General features: G+C 56.9%; 1 protein-coding gene across 1 annotated transcript in view; it reads left to right on the forward strand.

Moving 5' to 3' along the window:
* Positions 1–19,631, forward strand: part of LOC101422785 (beta-galactosidase-1-like protein 2) — a 53,952-nt gene that overhangs the window by 9,125 nt on the left and 25,196 nt on the right. Inside the window, exons 2-7 of the mRNA XM_023591485.3 lie at positions 2,692–2,889; positions 4,852–4,920; positions 5,910–6,005; positions 10,906–11,014; positions 12,188–12,280; positions 17,374–17,455. Of these exons, the coding sequence (XP_023447253.2) occupies positions 2,692–2,889; positions 4,852–4,920; positions 5,910–6,005; positions 10,906–11,014; positions 12,188–12,280; positions 17,374–17,455 (647 nt within the window). The remainder of the gene's footprint in view (positions 1–2,691; positions 2,890–4,851; positions 4,921–5,909; positions 6,006–10,905; positions 11,015–12,187; positions 12,281–17,373; positions 17,456–19,631) is intronic.

A 19,631-nucleotide genomic window follows, 5' to 3' on the forward strand; every position in this document is an offset into this window, starting at 1 on the left:
CCTCTCCTGCGCCCAGTGTCTTTGTCTTCCCATTGCCGTTCGCCACCACTCCCCAAGGCCAGACTATCATCTTTGCTCCAGAAGCCTAGCTTCTCCATCTCTTTGGGGTGAAGGATCTTTCTTCTCCTTTATAAAAAATTTCCAATACTTTATAAAACACAACAAAATTAAATTCCTAGAAAAATGAACTGAAGAGGAAAGATAAACAAAGCACACGCCCTAGCTTTTTATTACTAAATTCATCAGACGTAAAATCACTCTCATTGCTATAGCAATATCTAGGTGTCTACGCTGGAGTTCTGTTTGGATCTGGGGGGAATGGCTTTGCCGTGAGCTCCAGGAGCTGGCCCGTACTTTGAGTAGCTCTGGCCAGAGTAGGATGATCACACAATCTGTAACCAGTCTGCTCACCTCCACTCCTCTTTTCCCATCCAGACCTTCCCGCTTCTTCTCAACCTCATTTTTTCGCAGTCTCCCTGCTCAGTGTTGAGCTGATCACCATTCCCCAGCTGGACTGAGCTTTCATATTCTCAGGCTTTGGCCCAGGTTTCCTCTGCCTGAGTTCTCCTTGTATTCCGTGCCTTCAAGACCTGGTGAAAAAGCCACAGTGTGTGTGAAGCCTCCTCTAACAAACACTGCCTGGATGGTTTAGGTCATTTCTTCATTCAGCTATCTCTATCTATCTATCTATCTATCTATCTATCTATCTATCTATCTATCTATCTATCTATCTATCTATCTACCTACCTACCAGTCTATCTCTGAATCTATCCACTTATCTCTACATCTGTCTTTATCTACCTCTAGATCTCTTTGTATCTATCAATCTGTCTACCTCTGTATTTACTATCTGTCACCTGTCTATTTGTCTATCTATTATCTATCATCTGCCTTCTCTAACAGTGGCAACATCATTTGCAGGGCTCATTACAAAATAAAAATACAGGGACCTTTTTGAAAAATTATGAAGGATTTCAAGATGGCAAGAGCGGAGTCTGAAGCCCAGTGTGAGGTCCCTTCCGAGCATGGGCCCCTTGGACGGGGCAGGCTGCACGGCTGGGCAGCCAGTCCTGGCCACGTTTCTGCTTCTTTGTTGGCTCTGAGGACACGGAATTGCAGTTCCGGTCATGTGCACTGGGATGAAGACAGCCGTGTGTCTCAGGCTTCTCACAGGGACCCCTAACATCCATGGTCTGAGGGTATACTTGGGCAGGATGGGCGTGAGGTTCCCGAGAAGCATGAGCAAATTGCCACCGGATTGCCACTAAATGCCATTTAAAGATGGGATGGCTTGAATGACAGGGCTCTAGCTGCTTTATGGAGGCGGGTGTGCAAGTTCAGGTCCAGAGCTGAGATGCCGGCTGGAGCTGGGGAAGGAGCTGACCGTGCAGGACAAGAGCCACGGGGAGGAGGCTGGGGGCGGAGGTGGAGGGAGAGCAGGAAAGGGGTGGTGGGTGTGCGGTATGGATCTGTGCCCACTCCCCTGCGACTCCTGCTCCCGCCGGCAGGCGCTTAGGGGAGGGCTGCCCTTGGGCGGGTGCAGAGCTGCTGGGTCCCAGCTCACCTGGACTGCTCCCCACCCCTGCTCGGCTCCTCCTGAGAGGAGCCCTGCACAGGGCACGTCCCTATTGACTGCAAGTGTGAGGATCAACCCTTAACGAAATGAGCCCCTGAGGGCGCAGTCGCAGCCCACTTGACAACGAGAGTCGAAAGGTCCCAGCGCCAGGGGAGCTGGTGCATGCAGGGGTCCCTGCCAGGCCCTGCCTGAGCGTCCACAGCTGCCCCGAGACTGGGTGAGGACGCGAGCACCGGCCCGCAAGTCCTTTGCCCCAGACTCCCTCCCGCTCTTGTTCTCTGTCCCCAGCGCCCCCGAATTTCCCAGCTGGCAACCTTGGGGCGCTTGGCAGCACGTGGCTTCTCTCTGACTTTCTGTGCCTTCAGGAGAGGGCTCAGACTCTCCCATGACTGGCTTGGGCTCCTCGCGAAAAAGTGAGGGAGGGATCCTAGGAGTGAGTGAGTCGCTGGGATCAATTTTGGAGGGGGCAGGATCCTCTGACGCAACCAAGTGGTACCTTTGCAAAGGAGCTGAAACTTTCCAACAGCCTCCTGGGGTGGAGCTGTCTGTCCTGCTGGAGTGTCTCTTGGCTGCTACTTGAACTTCAGAAAATCCCTAAGACCTGGAAGTGTGGTCAATGAACAGAGGCTGTTTCCAGCCAGATGCCTCTTTGCAGGTGTCCATACCTCGAGTGGGCAGCTGTGACCACGAGCCGGCTCAGCGGTTCTATTCGAAGTACCTGCTGCTTTTAGCATTCAGCCCGATGGCCCAGGAGAGCTGGCTGTTGGCGGCACCTGTGTGCCCACCTGCCTGTGTCCCCAGTGACCGAGGACAGCTTCTCAGCTTGCTGAGGACACCCCTCCCATGCATCCTTTTTCCTTTTAGCATGCGTGCCTCCGTGTTGACGCTTGTGTCTGTCTTGCTCCTGGCCGATGCAGCAGCAGCTTGCTCTAGCCTCGCAGCTGGGCCCGGCGGCGTCAGTGGTGCTGGGAAGAGGCTGCTGCCCAGGCTTGGCCGGGCTGGAGGGCGGGAGCTCTGAATCCCCTCGTAGGGCCTGGGAAGGCGGAGAGGGCGCCCACCTCTTCACGGCCAAGGGTGAGGCCCCGGGCTCCCGTGACCGTCTTTTCTCTCCCCAGGTTGGACTGGTATCACCTAGTCCCTCCATGGCTACGACGGCGTCAGCTAGGGCTGCAGGCCAGAGGCCCAACCTTCCTGCTGGAGGACTCCACCTTCTCCATCTTCGGGGGCTCCATCCACTATTTCCGGGTGCCGCGGGAGTACTGGCGGGACCGCCTGCTGAAGCTGAAGGCCTGCGGCTTGAACACTGTCACCACGTGAGTGCAGCCCCGCCCGCCAGCCCCAGCCTTGCCACGGAACGGGGGCCGCGTCCTGGGCCTCGCGGCCAGCCCGGCCTGGCCCTTCTCCTGTGTGTTTAGGAGGGTGAGCTTTCCCAGGCCCCGGCCCTGAGGAAGGCCTGTCGCCAAGCCTGGGCTAAGCTCTGGGAGCAGAACGAGGCAGGAGCTGGCCCGAGCCCCCCGCTTGGTCTGGCAGGTAGGTCCAGCTTGTGGGGGTGAGAAGTGGCACGGGGTAACTTCCAGAGGAGCAGGCCGACCAGTGTGTGCAAAAGAATGTAGTGGCAGAGGCGAGCCTGGATTTAGGAGGCAATTAAATGACCACAATCAACTTTCAGAGGCGAACAGGCCTCCCAGCCTGCACAGATTTACGCTGCAAAGGAGTGTGGTCTGCCCCCCTGGAGAAGCTCTGTCCCAGCAGCGCTCAGCGTCCCTCTTCTGGAATTACCTTCAGATGCTGTGGCCTGTCATTCTAGCACCTGGTGCGTGCATGGCGCAGGCTAGGCACGCAAACTACTGAGTGGGACTGTTTTGAAATAGATGCTCTGTTGGTGGAAAATCCCAGTCTTTTCGTGGATTGTTTTATTTTTTTCAAAATTGCCATTAGGTATTTGGCTCCAAGTCTCTGAAATAAAGTGCATTTTCAGGCTGGGCTATTCCATTTTCAGGCAAAAATATGTGGTTGTAAATCAAGGAGATAGATTTTCTTGGGTGATTTATCAACTGGCTTTGAAGACAACTCCCGAAAAGAGTTTCAGGAATGTTCTGAGTTATGAGAGCATTGTTGAAATAAATGTCTATGATCTCCCAGAAAGACTACTTAAAAGGAACCACTTGTTTGCATACTGAGTTCTGATCCACCCACACCTGGTAAGACTCCTGAGGGTTGGCAGAATCCTGTAGCGTGAGCTTTCGGCCTTACAAAAGCAGGACAATCTGCGTTTGCTTAGACACGAAGCTCTGGAGTCTGAGTTGGAAGCCAGAAAGCCCTCCCTGCTCCTGTGTGACTCTGCCCCTGGAGGGGATGCCCGGGGGCCTGAGGGCTGGGGTGGGGTCGGGCGAGGAGGACCGTTGCTGTTAACTGTCATGGTACCTGAGCTCATGCGTTTGCCTCCCGAGTCAGGCCCCTTCAAGACGTTGCTTCATTTCCTTCCCTTCTCTTTAGTGAAAACCTCCCTCTTGCATCAGTGGAAGCAGGACTGCTGTAGGGGCTTTCCTCTTACCCTGCTTTCAACTTTTTATTCCGGGGAGGTCACTCCTCGAGAGAGAGAAGGGCTGACACGTGGTCCTGATGTGACCTTTTACTTGCCCCAAAGCTGTGGACCATTCCTCCTCCTTCTAAGGAGACGAGATGTCCGTTCCCTGGGGACTTGTGCTGGGTTTTCCAGGAACCCTCGGTCTCTTCCATTACTTCTTTTTTTTTTTTTTTTTTTAAAGATTTATTTATTTATTTTAATTTCCCCCCCTCCCCTGGTTGTCTGATCTTGGTGTCTATTTGCTGCGTCTTGTTTCTTTGTCTGCTTCTGTTGTCATCAGCAGCACGGGAAGTGTGGGCGGCGCCATTCCTGGGCAGGCTGCACTTTCTTTTCACGCTGGGCGGCTTTCCTCACGGGCGCACTCCTTGTGCGTGGGGCTCCCCCACGCGGGGGACACCCTTGCGTGGAACGGCACTCCTTGCGCGCATCAGCGCTGCGCATGGCCAGCTGCACACGGGTCAAGGAGGCCCGGGGTTTGAACCGCGGACCTCCCATATGGTAGACGGATGCCCTAACCACTGGGCCAAGTCCGTTTCCCTCCATTACTTCTTGGTTTCAGTCCTGACCCTAAGAGCACATCTTGAGCCATCATTGAGGGTTTTAGAGGTGCAGAAGGAAATTGGGAAGATGGGAGATAAGGTGGGGAAGGAACGAAAGGCTCTTGCCTTAATGGTCTTTTCTTTCCCAGCTATGTTCCCTGGAACCTCCACGAGCCAGAAAGAGACAAATTCGACTTCTCTGGGAACCTGGACCTGGAGTAGGTGCTGATGTTGTTTCTGTGCCCGAGGTGGGAAGCAAAGGGTGGCTCCTGGGGCTGGTCAGGAACCACAGACGTCCTAACGCGTTGCTCCCAGGACCCTCTGGAGGGCTCTCCTCACAGCCCCGGGTGCCCCCCAGCCGCGAGCCTGTCCTCCAGGGGCCTGGGCCTGCGGCCTCTGCGCCCAGGCTTCTCCAGGGCAGCCCAAGAGGCGCGAAGGCCCAGGGGGCCAGCCCGCGTGGAGCGGGGTCCAGCTCGCTCTCGGTTGGCAGATATTCGGGGTCAGGCTCCTGCTGCGGTGCCTCGTGTGCTCTCCCTGGGAGTCTGCTTGGACTGTCCTGAGCTGGGAGCCCGTGGAAACCCGGCTCGCAGGCCTCTCTGGCCTCTGGGTTCCCTGCCCGCGGGAAGGAGGGGCTGCAGCCTCACTGCCCCCACTCTAGTCTCCTGGTCGAGTGGGGAGGGTGGAGGGAGGAGCCAGGTGCCCCCTCTGCTGTGGGTGCTGGCTCCCCCACCTTCCCCCGGCTCAGCCCCCTGGCCTGTGCTGGGTCCTGGCTCCCCCACCCTCCCCTGGCTCAGCCCCCCTGGCCTGTCATAGGTCCTGGCTCCCCCACCCTCCTCTGGCTCAGCCCCATCCACTGTGGGTGCTGGTCCCCACCCTCCCCTGGCTCAGCCCCCTGGCCTGTGCTGGGTCCTGGCTCCCCCACCCTCCCCTGGCTCAGCCCCCCTGGCCTGTGCTGGGTGCTGGCCCCCCCACCCTCCCCTGGCTCAGCCCTCCTGGCCTGTGGCTCAGCCCCCCTGGCCTGTGCTGGGTGCTGGCCCCCACCCTCCCCTGGCTCAGCCCCCTGGCCTGTCCTGGGTACTGGCTCCCCCACCCTCCCCTGGCTCAGCCCCCTCCACTGTGGGTGCTGGCCCCCACCCCACCCTGGCTCAGCCCCCCTGGCCTCGGCCCTGGGCTGTCCTGAGCCTTCAAGGCCCTTGCTCGCCCCTAGGGCCTTCATCCTGCTGGCGGCCGAGCTCGGGCTGTGGGTGATCCTGCGTCCAGGCCCCTACATCTGCGCCGAGATCGACCTGGGGGGCCTGCCCAGGTAAGCAGGCGGCAAAGGGCTCTTGCTGCGCCTGGCGCCGTCCCCTCTGCTTAGGTGCCCTGCAAATCACACCAGTAGGTTTAAATTTGCTTTTAAAGTCTGTTTTTCCTTTCTGTACTGGATTTCCTTTTCAGAATAAGTGGCACCCAAAAAGGACCATGTAAATCGATATCACAGTTATTGCCCTGGTGAAAAGCTGTGATTTTTTTTTTAATGTGGCAAGTGCAGAAGAAAGCATTGGCCATTCCCAAGACATTTCACTTCACCAGGGTCTTACTAGTTAGGTGGATCTCAGGCAAATCACTTAACTTCTCTGGACTGCACTTTTCCTGGCTATAAAATTGGAAAAATCCAACCTGCCCTATTTCTTAGGGAAATTACCAAGAATTTTTTTTTAATGTCCAGTGTTTTGGTAAGTATAAGAAGAACGCATTCTTATTAAGGTTTTATCTTCAAATCTCAGACATTAATGTATCGTCTTATTGTGGGCAGTATGAGCTGAGGTTGGTAAAATAATTTGTTGTTGAAATGGAAACCTGGACAGACTCAGGCTTCCCTGTGCACTCCTTGCCGGCAGAACGATTAGTGTTACTCTCTGGAACAAAGGCTTCCTGGTTGCCAGGTGTCACCCTCTCCCACCCTCACCCTGTTTGGTTAGACCCACTTCCACGTATCGCCGCCCCAGGAGGGAAGCGCGGCGCTCCTGCTGGCCTGAGGCCTCCTGGGGCTGTCCCCACGTGCTTGTTTCTCATTCCTGTTTCCAGAGGATTCAGCCCTCTCTCCAGGCCAGGTGCTCTCCCTCCAGGAGCAGGTGCCCTCCCTCCAGGCGCAGGTGCCCTCCCTCCAGGCGCAGGTGCTCTCCCTCCAGGCCAGGTGCCCTCCCTCCAGGCGCAGGTGCCCTCCCTCCAGGCCAGGTGACATCCCTCCAGGCCAGGTACCCTCCCTCCTGGCCAGGTTCCCTCCCTCCAGGCCAGGTGCCCTCCCTCCAGGCGCAGGTGCCCTCCCTCCAGGAGCAGGTGCCCTCCCTCCAGGAGCAGGTGCCCACCCTCCAGGCCAGGTGCCCTCCCTCCAGGCCAGGTTCCCTCCCTCCAGGCCAGGTGCCCTCCCTCCAGGAGCAGGTGCCCTCCCTCCTGGCCAGGTGCCCTCCCTCCAGGCCAGGTGCCCTCCCTCCAGGCCAGGTGCCCTCCCTCCAGGCCAGGTGCCCTCCCTCCAGGAGCAGGTGCCCTCCCTCCAGGCCAGGTTCCCTCCCTCCAGGCGCAGGTGTTCTCCCTCCTGGCTAGGTTCCCTCCCTCCTGGCCAGGTGCCCTCCCTCCAGGAGCAGGTGCCCTCCCTCCAGGCACAGGTGCCCTCCCTACAGGAGCAGGTGCCCTCCCTCCAGGCCAGGTGCCCTCCCTCCAGGAGCAGGTGCCCTCCCTCCATGCCAGGTGGCCTCCCTCCAGGCCAGGTGCCATCCCTCCAGGCCAGGTGCCCTCCTTCCAGGCCAGGTGCCCTCCCTACAGGAGCAGGTGCCCTCCCTCCAGGCCAGGTGCCCTCCCTCCAGGAGCAGGTGCCCTCCATCCAGGCCAGGTGCCCTCCATCCAGGCCAGGTGCCCTCCATCCAGGAGCAGGTGCCCTCTCTCCAGGCCAGGTGCCCTCCCTCCAGGCCAGGTGCCCACCCTCCAGGCCAGGTGCCCTCCCTCCAGGAGCAGGTGCCCTCCCTCCAGGCCAGGTTCCCTCCCTCCAGGAGCAGGTGCCCTCCCTCCAGGCGCAGGTTCCCTCCCTCTAGGCGCAGGTGCCCTCCCTCCAGGCCAGGTTCCCTCCCTCCAGGCGCAGGTGCTCTCCCTCCTGGCTAGGTTCCCTCCCTCCTGGCCAGGTGCCCTCCCTCCAGGAGCAGGTGCCCTCCCTCCAGGCACAGGTGCCCTCCCTACAGGAGCAGGTGCCCTCCCTCCAGGCCAGGTGCCCTCCCTCCAGGAGCAGGTGCCCTCCATCCAGGCCAGGTGCCCTCCATCCAGGCCAGGTGCCCTCCATCCAGGAGCAGGTGCCCTCTCTCCAGGCCAGGTGCCCTCCCTCCAGGCCAGGTGCCCACCCTCCAGGCCAGGTGCCCTCCCTCCAGGAGCAGGTGCCCTCCCTCCAGGCCAGGTGCCCTCCCTCCAGGCGCAGGTGCCCTCCTTCCAGGCCAGGTTCCCTCCCTCCAGGCGCAGGTGCTCTCCCTCCTGGCTAGGTTCCCTCCCTCCTGGCCAGGTGCCCTCCCTCCAGGAGCAGGTGCCCTCCCTCCAGGCACAGGTGCCCTCCCTACAGGAGCAGGTGCCCTCCCTCCAGGCCAGGTGCCCTCCCTCCAGGAGCAGGTGCCCTCCATCCAGGCCAGGTGCCCTCCATCCAGGCCAGGTGCCCTCCATCCAGGCACAGGTGCCCTCCCTCCAGGCCAGGTGCCCTCCCTCCAGGCCAGGTGCCCACCCTCCAGGCCAGGTGCCCTCCCTCCAGGAGCAGGTGCCCTCCCTCCAGGCCAGGTTCCCTCCCTCCAGGAGCAGGTGCCCTCCCTCCAGGCCAGGTACCCTCCCTCCAGGCGCAGATGCCCTCCCTCCAGGAGCAGGTGCCCTCCCTCCAGGCCAGGTGCCCTCCCTCCAGGAGCAGGTGCCCTCCATCCAGGCCAGGTGCCCTCCATCCAGGCCAGGTGCCCTCCATCCAGGAGCAGGTGCCCTCTCTCCAGGCCAGGTGCCCTCCCTCCAGGCCAGGTGCCCACCCTCCAGGCCAGGTGCCCTCCCTCCAGGAGCAGGTGCCCTCCCTCCAGGCCAGGTGCCCTCCCTCCAGGCGCAGGTGCCCTCCTTCCAGGCCAGGTTCCCTCCCTCCAGGCGCAGGTGCTCTCCCTCCTGGCTAGGTTCCCTCCCTCCTGGCCAGGTGCCCTCCCTCCAGGAGCAGGTGCCCTCCCTCCAGGCACAGGTGCCCTCCCTACAGGAGCAGGTGCCCTCCCTCCAGGCCAGGTGCCCTCCCTCCAGGAGCAGGTGCCCTCCATCCAGGCCAGGTGCCCTCCATCCAGGCCAGGTGCCCTCCATCCAGGCACAGGTGCCCTCCCTCCAGGCCAGGTGCCCTCCCTCCAGGCCAGGTGCCCACCCTCCAGGCCAGGTGCCCTCCCTCCAGGAGCAGGTGCCCTCCCTCCAGGCCAGGTTCCCTCCCTCCAGGAGCAGGTGCCCTCCCTCCAGGCCAGGTACCCTCCCTCCAGGCGCAGATGCCCTCCCTCCAGGAGCAGGTGCCCTCCCTCCAGGCCAGGTACCCTCCCTCCAGGCGCAGATGCCCTCCCTCCAGGCCAGGTGCTCTCCCTCCAGGCCAGGTGCCCTCCCTCCAGGCCAGGTGCCCTCTCTCCAGGCCAGGTGCTCTCCCTCCAGGCCAGGTGCCCTCCCTCCAGACCAGGTGCCCTCCCTCCAGGAGCAGGTGCCCTCCCTCCAGGCCAGGTGCCCTCCCTCCAGGCGCAGGTGCCCTCCCTCCAGGCCAGGTGCCCTCCCTCCAGGCCAGGTGCCCTCCCTCCAGGCCAGGTGCCCTCCCTCCAGGCCAGGTGCTCTCCCTCCAGGAGCAGGTGCCCTCTCTCCAGGCCAGGTGCCCTCCCTCCAGGATGCAGGTGCCCTCCCTCCAGGATGCAGGTGCCCTCCCTCCATGCCAGGTGGCCTCCCTCCAGGCCAGGTGCCATCCCTCCAGGCCAGGTGCCCTCCTTCCAGGCCAGGTGCCCTCCCTCCAGGAGCAGGTGCCCTCCCTCCAGGCCAGGTGCCCTCCCTCCAGGCCAGGTGCCCTCCCTCCAGGTGCAGGTGCCCTCCCTCCAGGCGCAGGTGCCCTCCCTCCAGGCATAGGTGCCCTCCCTCCAGGCGCAGGTGCTCTGCCGGCTGGCCTGGCCGAGTGGCCTCACGAAAGCACCGGTCAGGCGTTAGAGACGCGTTTGCCCTGTCAGCGACTCCTTCCTGCTGGCGGGGCCGCAGCGCAGCAGCAAGGTATCTGACCATCTCGGTTTAGAAGCAGCCGCAAGGACACCCAGCCCTGGCCCTGCACCCCGTTCCTCCAGCCCCTCCCCTCCGGCCCCCCTCCCCCCACTGTGGCGCACAGAGGCCGAGCTGGAAGCTCGGGAAAGCTGGCCGGGTTCGGAGGTGAAGTTCAGGCACTGCAGAGGCCACGTGGAGGCGTCCATGTCTGTGCTCATCCATTCTGTCCCCAACATAAGCTGATAATTTTCTGACCCCGTTGAGGACTTGCAAACCAGGGTGAGAGGAGCATCTAGGCCTTTTGTTAGAAAAGTCAAGCATTTTCTCAGAATTTCAAGTGGAGTGGGAAAGTACCCTGACTCCAGCTTTGGAACTAATCCAGGGTGCTCGCAGTTCACCTGCAGAACTTTGTGATCGCAGTGTAGAGGTTGTGGAAAGGAAAAAAACAACAACCGATCTTCTTGCACCCAGCCATGCCAGCGTCGAGGACTCCAGAGCTAGAGGCTGAGGAGGGCACCTGCGGAGCTGGCCTCTCTCAGGCTCAGCTTCGTGCCGCGTTTTCTGGGTGATAGGGAAAGGCATGGGCTGAGTCTGCTCTTCTCCACCCCCAGAGAGTCCCGGCTCTTTGTCAGAAGGTTGTGGTATAGATGCTTGGAAAGTGGGTTTGGATCCTTTGGAGAGCCCCTCTCACTCTTGACCTGCAGCCATGACCTGTAGCATGAAGTAAACTCCCTGCTGGCGCCGGAGTCCCCGGTGGGCGGCGGCCGCTCTGTGCCCCTGCTCGGCAGGCCGTCGGTCGGTGTGAGGAATCGCGGCCTGCTGGCTGAGGGGAGGGGTCAGGGTGGTCTCCAGCCTCTTCCTGATTGCGTGGAAGCTGCTTTTCCCTTCTGCGCCCCCAGCCCCCTGCGCAAACCAGACCCACAAACAGTGAAAAGAACCCTTCCTCTCTTTACTCCAAGCTGGTTACTCCAAGACCCTGACATGAAGCTGAGAACCACTTACAAGGGCTTCGCCGAGGCGGTGGATCTTTATTTTGATCACCTGATGTCCAGGGTGGTCCCACTCCAGGTAAAGGCCAACTCGCGCCTCTCGCGCCTTCACCCGACCCTTTCGCAGCCCTCCGGCCGGGGGCTCACAGGTCTTTGCAGCCCAGAAGCACACCCTTCCCCACTGCCCATTAAGAGATCCAGTATTCGGGTATTGGCTTGGCGATTCAGCAGTGAAGGGGCTTCTAGGCTGGCTTTTAAGAAGACCTGCCGTATCGGCTCAGTTCAGCGCGAGAGGGCAGGCAGGCATCAGGGCTCCCCCAGTTTCGTGGGTCCCCGAGCAGCCGCACCCGCGACGGTCAGCTTGCCAAGGCCTTGGCGCTCACCCGAAGCCGCTCGTTGGTGCCAGCGGCACAGGGGCCCTCTCCGCGCAGAGAGGGGCGTGTCTGGATGGGCCCTTGCCTTTCAGACGAGAGTAATTCTGTAATTATAAAGCACGGTCAATGGCTTTTCAAGGTGCTTGCCGCTGCTGCCAGCGACCTGCTGCGTGGTGTGCGCTTATTACCCGAAACGTGTTACAATGAAATTTTGGGGGGAGAAATGATCTGAACATCTCATGGACGCATTGGACACAATAAAAAAGCAAGATTGGGAATAACTAACCCAGTTGCTTATATAAAGCTAAGAGCATTGACACTGAGAAATTTCTACATTAGTAAAAAATTAGTACATCAATAAAAAATTGCTATTGAGTCACTGGTTTGGAATGTTGACATCACACAGAGATCACAGGGAAGCACCTGAAGTGTCAGGTTGGCACATGAATCACAGGTCGCCCTTACAATATTGGGGACATACCTATGTAAAATAATGACTTTGTTGCTTATCTGAAATTCAGATTTACCTGGATGTCTGGAGTTCTTTTTTTTTTTGGCTAAATCTGGCAATCCTAGTCATGTGGGAAGGAAGTGCTAGAAAGTTACACCCTAGATTTTTTCAGGCAAGGTGAGATGACTGGAGCTGTTTAAACCGAGGTGATAGCAGGTTGCCATAGTAGGTTTGGGGGTGGAGGCAGAGGAGTGGGGGACAGGGAAAGTCACGCCAGGAATTTGGCCGAGCAGCACCCCTAGGCCTGGAAACAGCCGGCCAGCCCTTTTGAGACTTTGGTTTCCAAAGGGACGCTTTGCTAGTGGTCGGTGCGATTTGAGATGATCCCGGTCCCAGTTCACACTCAGCTTCTGTTTCTTCTCCCCAGTACAAGCACGGGGGACCCATTATTGCTGTGCAGGTGGAGAATGAGTATGGCTCCTATCACAAAGACCCCGCCTACATGCCTTACGTCAAGAAGGTAAGCGCGGCCGGGCCACGCCTGCCTCGTCCACCTCCCCTTGCTTCTGCTCACAGCACAGACCAGGCCAGCATTTGGCCCCTCCTAGGCGCCCTCGTAGGAGAGAGGGGGCTGTGAACTGGTGGAGGAGCGCTCTGCTCAGGTCCTAGCTTTGTCCCCAGTTTGCCCTGCTTGACTTTACATCAGTTATTTTGGTCAAATCAGGGAAATCACTCAGTTGTTACTATTCAGCCAACACCAGTGCACATAGTATGAGACTATGGTAAATGGGTAGAAGACAAAAACTTAGTCTTGGAGGTAGACAAAGGCAGACAGAAAGTGATGGAAGAACTCTAAATAGCCACAATAACAATAATAAAAAGGCACATTTATTTAGCATTTTATATTTTGCACAGTGCTTTCACATTGTAGTGCTATTGTACATTTAATCAATTTAATAAGAGAAGTTGAGAAGAGACGTATAAATGTATTCTTAGCCATGAAATATATTAAGGTTATTAATATCACTGAACAGGTATGTTTTTAAGAAAATTACTTTCTTGGGCTTTAATCCTCAAAGTGGTATTACCAAGTTAAAGATTATGATCCTTTTTTTTTTTTCTACTCTCACCATAATTTGCCTAATTGGTCTGAAAAAATTACTCAAATTTATAGTTACCAGAATTATAAGTGTTTCTGTTTCTTCGTAGTCTGTCAACATTTTTGTCATATATGTAAATAATGGATAATAGGATCTACATTAAGTTGTTGTAGCTTGTAAGTCCAGAGTTGGTTACTCTTCTTACTTTTTGTTTGCTCTGTGATGCCCAATCATATTCTTTGATGATTGCTTTCTGGACCTTACTCAATTGTACATATTGTTTAACTCTCAGGTTTATAGATGCTAAACATTTCGGATATAAAATAATTTCCAGATTGTGATTTTCCAGCATTTTTTTTCTACTTCATTCGTTTTTCTTTATAGATACTTATACTTTTTTGTCTATTTGTTCCTTCACTTACTCTTTCAACACATATTTTTGAACACCTACTATGTGCCAATGGTCTATATTTTAAAAACACCACAACTTTTTTTTTAACTTTTACCTTTAAAATGGATCCTCCTTGTTTCTAGTGATTTTTCTCTTGCTTCAAATGTCAACAATTGCTACCCTTCATGTTCAAAATAGGAAGCAATGCAATTATTTCATATTTTAGAGTGACTTTAGCCTATGGGGGATGTATTAGGCTATGGTATGAGGTGGTGCTCAGTTCCTTTTTTCTAGGACTGCGACCACATTTCTCAGCACCACTTACTAATTAGGGGATCTTTTCTCCATTGTTTTATTTCAACAAGAATGTCACTTGTTTCACCTCTATTGATGGAGTTTAATTTGGGGGTGTGGTGCTCGTGCGCTTGTGCTGTATTTTGCACTTGTGCTGTGTGAATGCACACAGGTGAGAATAAAGGATGTCCCAGCCACGACGGCGCCAGTCGCTCAGGGGCGGCCACTGGAGACGTTCCTGTGGGGTCTGCCCTCGTTGGAGCCTCTAGAGCCCTCCCTCCGCCGGCTGCACGGGCTGGGGTGGGGGCGGCGCTTAGAGGGGCGTGCGGTGGAAAATCCTATGTCCACTTAAATCCATCCGAACCTCCGGGTGGTACTCAGACATTTGCATTTTTTAAAACTCCAAGGTGATTCCAAGGTGTAGCTGAGGTTGAAAAGCAGGGACTTACTATGAGGCAGACCAGGGAGGGGCAGGGATGGAGTAACAAAGAAAAGGGGCGTTGTCTTCCTGTCTGGCTTCAGCCACTTAGTAGCTGCTGTGACCTCTGTAACAAATGGCTTTTTTTTTAAAACCTCTGTTCTATTCTCTGAAAGAGAGAGTGGAGGTTTAAAGAACTCTCTCACAGAACACTCAAACTCTCTGAATTGTGAGTGTTACATGCGAGTGCGCTCGGTACTGCAGCTGGCACACAGGGAGGGGTCTCAGATTGGGGGCTGGTGAGATGGAGGAAAGCCTGGGTGGCCTCAGTGGACCCACCTGCTCTGAGACTGCTCTGACAAGGCCCTTGTGCTCTGGGCTGAATTTTGCTGACACTTTGCAGATTCGCTGTCTCTTTTTTTCCCAAGTAAACAATTTTAAATTCAAAAAATAAAATAACAGACAAAAGGCAGCTTAACAAGTTATAGAAGCATTACTCCAAAACATTCTGTCCAGGCACATTTATCTCATCTAATCTTAAAACAAACTCCGTTGTTCCTCCAGTGTTCAGAGAGGTACACGGATGAGCACAGATGGGTTAAATGGCATGAACAAGGCCTCCTCGTTAAGGGAGAAAATAAAGATGCAGATTCATTTTCCACCTGAAAGCACTGCAGCCTGTCGGTTCTCCTCCACTCTCCCCACCTCCTCTCACCTCCAGAAAGCGCTCTGTCCCCAGGGCGGGACACGCCCAGCTACAGGGAGCCCAGCTCAGGCCTAGGACCTCTGCGCTCCCTGCACCTCAGGCCTCACTGCTCCCCTGGGCTCCAGGCTTCCAGCGCTGTTTACTTGCATAGAAGCCCGGGTAGGAAGGGATGAGCATGCCGCTCCTCCAGGGACTGCTCCTGCACGTCACGCTTCCCTGGGGGTCTGCGTGTGAGGCGATGACAGCAACACCCAGCCTCCGTGGTCCTGAGCTCTTGGGGACTGCAGGGAGGGACACCATCAGCGTAGGGCGAGCTCGGAAAGTCACCTCGCCTCGCCGAGCCTGAGTTCCACTGTGTGCAAAACGGAGGCAAAAAGACCTGCTCTGCCACTGCTTGGCCCATTGCCAGCCCAGGAAGTAGCAGTTACTCCCTGCTCTGCGGAGTAAATGAATCAGTGCCTGTGCAGAGCCAAGTGGAGGGAAGCGGACTTGGCCCAATGGATAGGGCGTCTGCCTACCACATGGGAGGTCCATGGTTCATACCCCGGGCCTCCTTGACCTGTGTGCAGCTGGCCCATGCACAGTGCTGATGTGCACAAGGAGTGCTGTGCCATGCAGGAGTGTCCCCTGCATAGGGGAGCCCCATGCTCAAGGAGTGTGCCCCGTCAGGAGAGCCGCCCAGTGCGAAAGAAAGTGCAGCCTGCCCAGTAATGGCGCCTCACACACAGAGAGCTGTCACAGCAAGATGACGCAACAAAAAGAAACACAGATTCCCGTACCACTGATAAGGATAGAAGCGGTCACAGAAGAACACACAGTGAATGGGCACAGAGAGCAGAAAACTGGGGGGTGGGGAGGTGGGAAGGGGAGAGAAATAAAGGAAAAAAAAAAGAGCCAAGTGGAAAGAGCCAAGCTACACTCATACCCTCCTGACACTGTTGCAGACCTTGGAGAGAGCACGGGCTCCGTTCTAGACTACCACGATGAAGACATAGCTCAGGAAAGAGAGTCGTGGGAACTTTTTGGTTTCCCAGTGCATGTAAATGCTATGCTTACACTATACTGTAGCATATTAAGTGTGTGATAGCATTATGTCTAAAAGACAGTGTCCATACCTTAATCAAAATGTGACACAGAGGCGAAGTGAGCCCATGCTGTTGGAAAAATGGTGTCCACTGACTTGCTTGCCACAGGGTTGTCACAGGCCTTCACTCTGTAAAAAGCACAGTCATCTGTGAAGTGCAATAAAACCAAGTGTGGGGAAGCGGACTTGGCCCAGTGGTTAGGGCATCCGTCTACCACATGGGAGGTCTGTGGTTCAAACCCCGGGCCTCCTTGACCCGTGTGGAGCTGGCCCATGTGCAGTGCTGATGCGCGCAAGAAGTGCCGTGCCACGCAGGGGTGTCCCCTGCATAGGGGAGCCCCAAGCTCAAGGAGTGTGCCCCGTAAGGAGAGCTGCCCAGCGCGAAAGAAAGTGCAGCCTGCCCAGGAATGGTGCCGCACACACAGAGAGCTGACACAACAAGATGACGCAACAGAAAGAGACACAGATTCCCATGCCACTGACAACAACAGAAGCAGACAAAGAAGACGCAGCAAATAGACACAAAGAGACAACTGGGGTGGGGGGTGGGAAGGGGAGAGAAATAAATAAATAAATCTTTAAAAAACAGAAAAACAATAAAACCAAGTGTGCTCGCTTGGCGGAAGCTTCACAGGGCACTATGAATATGGCAGGAGCTTGGCGCAGCTTTTGTTGAATATAAATGTGAGGCCGACGAGGGACGGGAGAGCTGCGAGGCTGTAGACCAGGACTGTTCATGGTCTCACCGTTCTCATGGATCAAACTCCCGCGGCTTCAGTCAGCCCGAAGAATTCCCTTCCTTCTGCTCTCTCCTTGCCAGCACCTAGGATCACGCGTGAGCTTAGTTCACTTACTAGATTATCTCTCTGCCTCTGTGATTTCCAAAAGAATTCAGCTGAGATGACCAGTCTCGTCACAGTTCTGCGGGGAGGACTGTAGGACAGCGGTCCCTTGCTGGGGTTTCTGATCCCACCAAGAGCCGCAGAGCCCCAGTCTTTGGAGGGGGACGGACTCGGGTCAGGCCCACGCTCTCGCCAGCTCTGTGGCCCTTGCACATCTTTGAACCTCCCCGAGGCGCTTGTCTGTAAGATTAAGATATTAGAGGTACGGACTGATGAGACCCACCTGGCACATGCCCCACATATGCAGACCGTGGCCACTCCTGCCCCTTGGGCACAGCGCGCGTCCGTCCACTCCTCCCTGCCTTTTGACCGGTCCCTTCTGTGACACATTTCCTGCTGTATTAGGCCAGGCAGCGTTCCGTGGGCATGGGACAGGCGTGGCCGAGCCGGGTCTGCCCTTGCTGTTGACCAGAGCCCAAGTGGGCCTGTGCTGTGGCAGGTGGAGGGAGTGGCAGGCTCTCCCTGAGGTCTGGGCCCACTCAGACCGACCACTGGCCATTCGGGGCACCTTGCCATGGGCGGGAGGCACCAAGGCCAGCCCAGTGCCCGCCTGCTCTTGCCCCCAGCCGAGGCTGGAATCCAGGGGTGCTGGAGGCGTGGGCACAGGGAAGTGGCTGCTCTCTGTTTTGCTTTGAGCCTCCCAGTCTCTGCACTTGCCTCCATCTGCTGGGGCTCGAGGGTGAGGGTGGACTCTGATGCGTCTCGTTTTGCTCTGCAGGCCTTGGAGGATCGCGGCATCGTGGAGCTGCTCTTGACGTCGGACAACAACGAAGGCCTGAGCAAGGGGGTCGTGCACGGAGGTTCGTGCCCGCAGGCCGTGGTGGGGAGGTGGCCGCTCCCCTGGGCTGGCCTGAGGCACAGCAGGAGTTTCTTCTGGCCCCAAAGCTTTAGTCTGGGAAGGGCTGGAGGGTCCCCAGTGGAGATGGACGGGCAGGGCCAGGTCTGTGACTGGCCTCCTGTTTTAGGTGCAGGACGCTGAAAGCACGCTGCAGCCTCAGGGCTGGTGGGGTTGGGATCGATTTTAGTTTCCTTGTTGTTGAAACAATACCGTGCAATGGGCCACCTTAACCAGTGGAATTTATCCACGGTGTCGTCAGGGTGGTACTTTCCCCCTGAGGCCCGGCGCCTGGGCCCTTGCTCCTTTGCCACAGGGCATGGCACCAGGCGGCCTCTCCTGGCCTCCCTCTTTTCCTCTGGGTTCCATTGATTTGAGCTTCTGGCTGCGCCTCTGTGTCTTTCACCAGTCTAAATATCGTTCTGCTCATGAAGAATCCCAGTATTAGGGTTAAGACCCAACTCGGTGGAGGTGAGTCGCGCCTTATGTGAAATAACCTCATCAAAAGGTCCAGGTTACAAGGGTCCACACCCACAGGTGAGGAATCAGTGTAGGAGCGTGTTTTTCTGGGGTACACAGCTCTAAGCCGCCACGGGGTCTGAGAAGGTCTGCCTGTCCACACGGAGTGCTGACCGAGGAAGCCTTGGATGTGTGTGGGGGGCAGCTTCCTCCAGTCCTGCCAGTCGGCCTGACTGCCCACTCCCCAGGGTCTGCGTGCCTGCCGCGGCGATGGACACTTGGCTGGGCAAGAGCAGGTGGCCGCGGCGGCCCCAGCCCAGCAGCACGCCCCTCCCGGCACCCGCCGCCCTGCCGTTCCCGAGGGCCTCCCTGCTCTGCTCGGGCGTTGCGCGGCCTCTGCTCGTGCCTCCTTCCTCTTTCTGGGCCATGCCCCTCTGCATGTGAACATGCTCCCCTTCCAAACCCTTCTGAAAAGCGTGCTTGACTCCTCTCCCTGCGCAGAGACTGCTCCGATCGTGTTCCCTTTCTGGCACATCCCCACGTCGTCGTCCACACGTAATGGCTCCAGTTCCCTTCCTCTCTCCCTCTCAAGGCGTCGCCCTCACCACCCCACTCAAGCCCCTCTTTTCCAGGTCGCCAGTGGCCTCCAGGTGTGCTTCTCAGTTCACCTGTGACCTGTCCGGCTTCACCTGGCAGGAACCCCAGTGCTTTTTCTTGAGACTCAGCCCTCTCCTTGGCTACGCTGCAAACCCTCGGGTCGCGGGGTTTGTGGCTCTTTTTTGAGCTCAGGGACAGTCCTTCGTAGCGTCTCCTGAGCCTTGGCGCGGTGGTTCTTCACTTGTCTCCCTATCCTTGACCTGGTGGCCTTCCGCAGGTGCTCGGCGTCCTCAGGTCAGCTGTGTGCAGACAGGCAGATCTGAAACCCTTGTCTCCGCAGGGGCCTTTTCATGAGCTTCAGACCCACAGATCCATCTGCCTGCTGGGCCTCTGCCCTGGGGGGTGCTTGGCCTCCCAGGTGTCACGTGCTTCAGTTTGAAATCCCGGCATTCCTTCCCCAAACCTGCGCCACCTGCCGCCTTCCTCTGACCTGTGACCCGCATCTCCGATTTCCCAACCGTCGTGCCCAAACCTCGTTGTCATTCTCTCTCTCTCTTTTTTCTGTATGTTTTATTTCATTATCGTGATTTCTACTATAACCATTATAGAATTTATTTTATTTATTTATTTATTTCTCTTCCCCCCATCTGTTCTCTGTGTCTATTTGCTGTGTCTTCTTTGTCCGCTTCTGTTGTTGTCAGCGGCACTGGGAATCTGTGTTTCTTTTTGTTGTGTCATCTTGCTGTGTCAGCTCTCCGTGTGTGTGGTGCCATTCCTGGGCAGGCTGCACTTTCTTTCGCTATGGGCGGCTCTCCTTACCGGGAGCACTCCTTGCGCGTGGGGCTCCCCTATGCAGGGACACCCCTGCGTGGCAGGGCACTCCTTGTGCGCATCAGCACTGCACGTGGGCCAGCTCCACACGGGTCAAGGAGGCCCGGGGTTTGAACCGCAGACCTCCCATGTGGTAGACGGACGCCCCAACCACTGGGCCAAGTCCGCCGCCATAGAATTTATTGCACTTTATCATTCTGCTTGTTTATGTGGCTGTGAGTTCTTGAAAATCAGTTTCTTTTTTTAGTTTTATT

This window comes from Dasypus novemcinctus, chromosome 27 (genome assembly GCF_030445035.2).
Source record: "Dasypus novemcinctus isolate mDasNov1 chromosome 27, mDasNov1.1.hap2, whole genome shotgun sequence".
Lineage (NCBI taxonomy): Eukaryota > Metazoa > Chordata > Mammalia > Cingulata > Dasypodidae > Dasypus > Dasypus novemcinctus.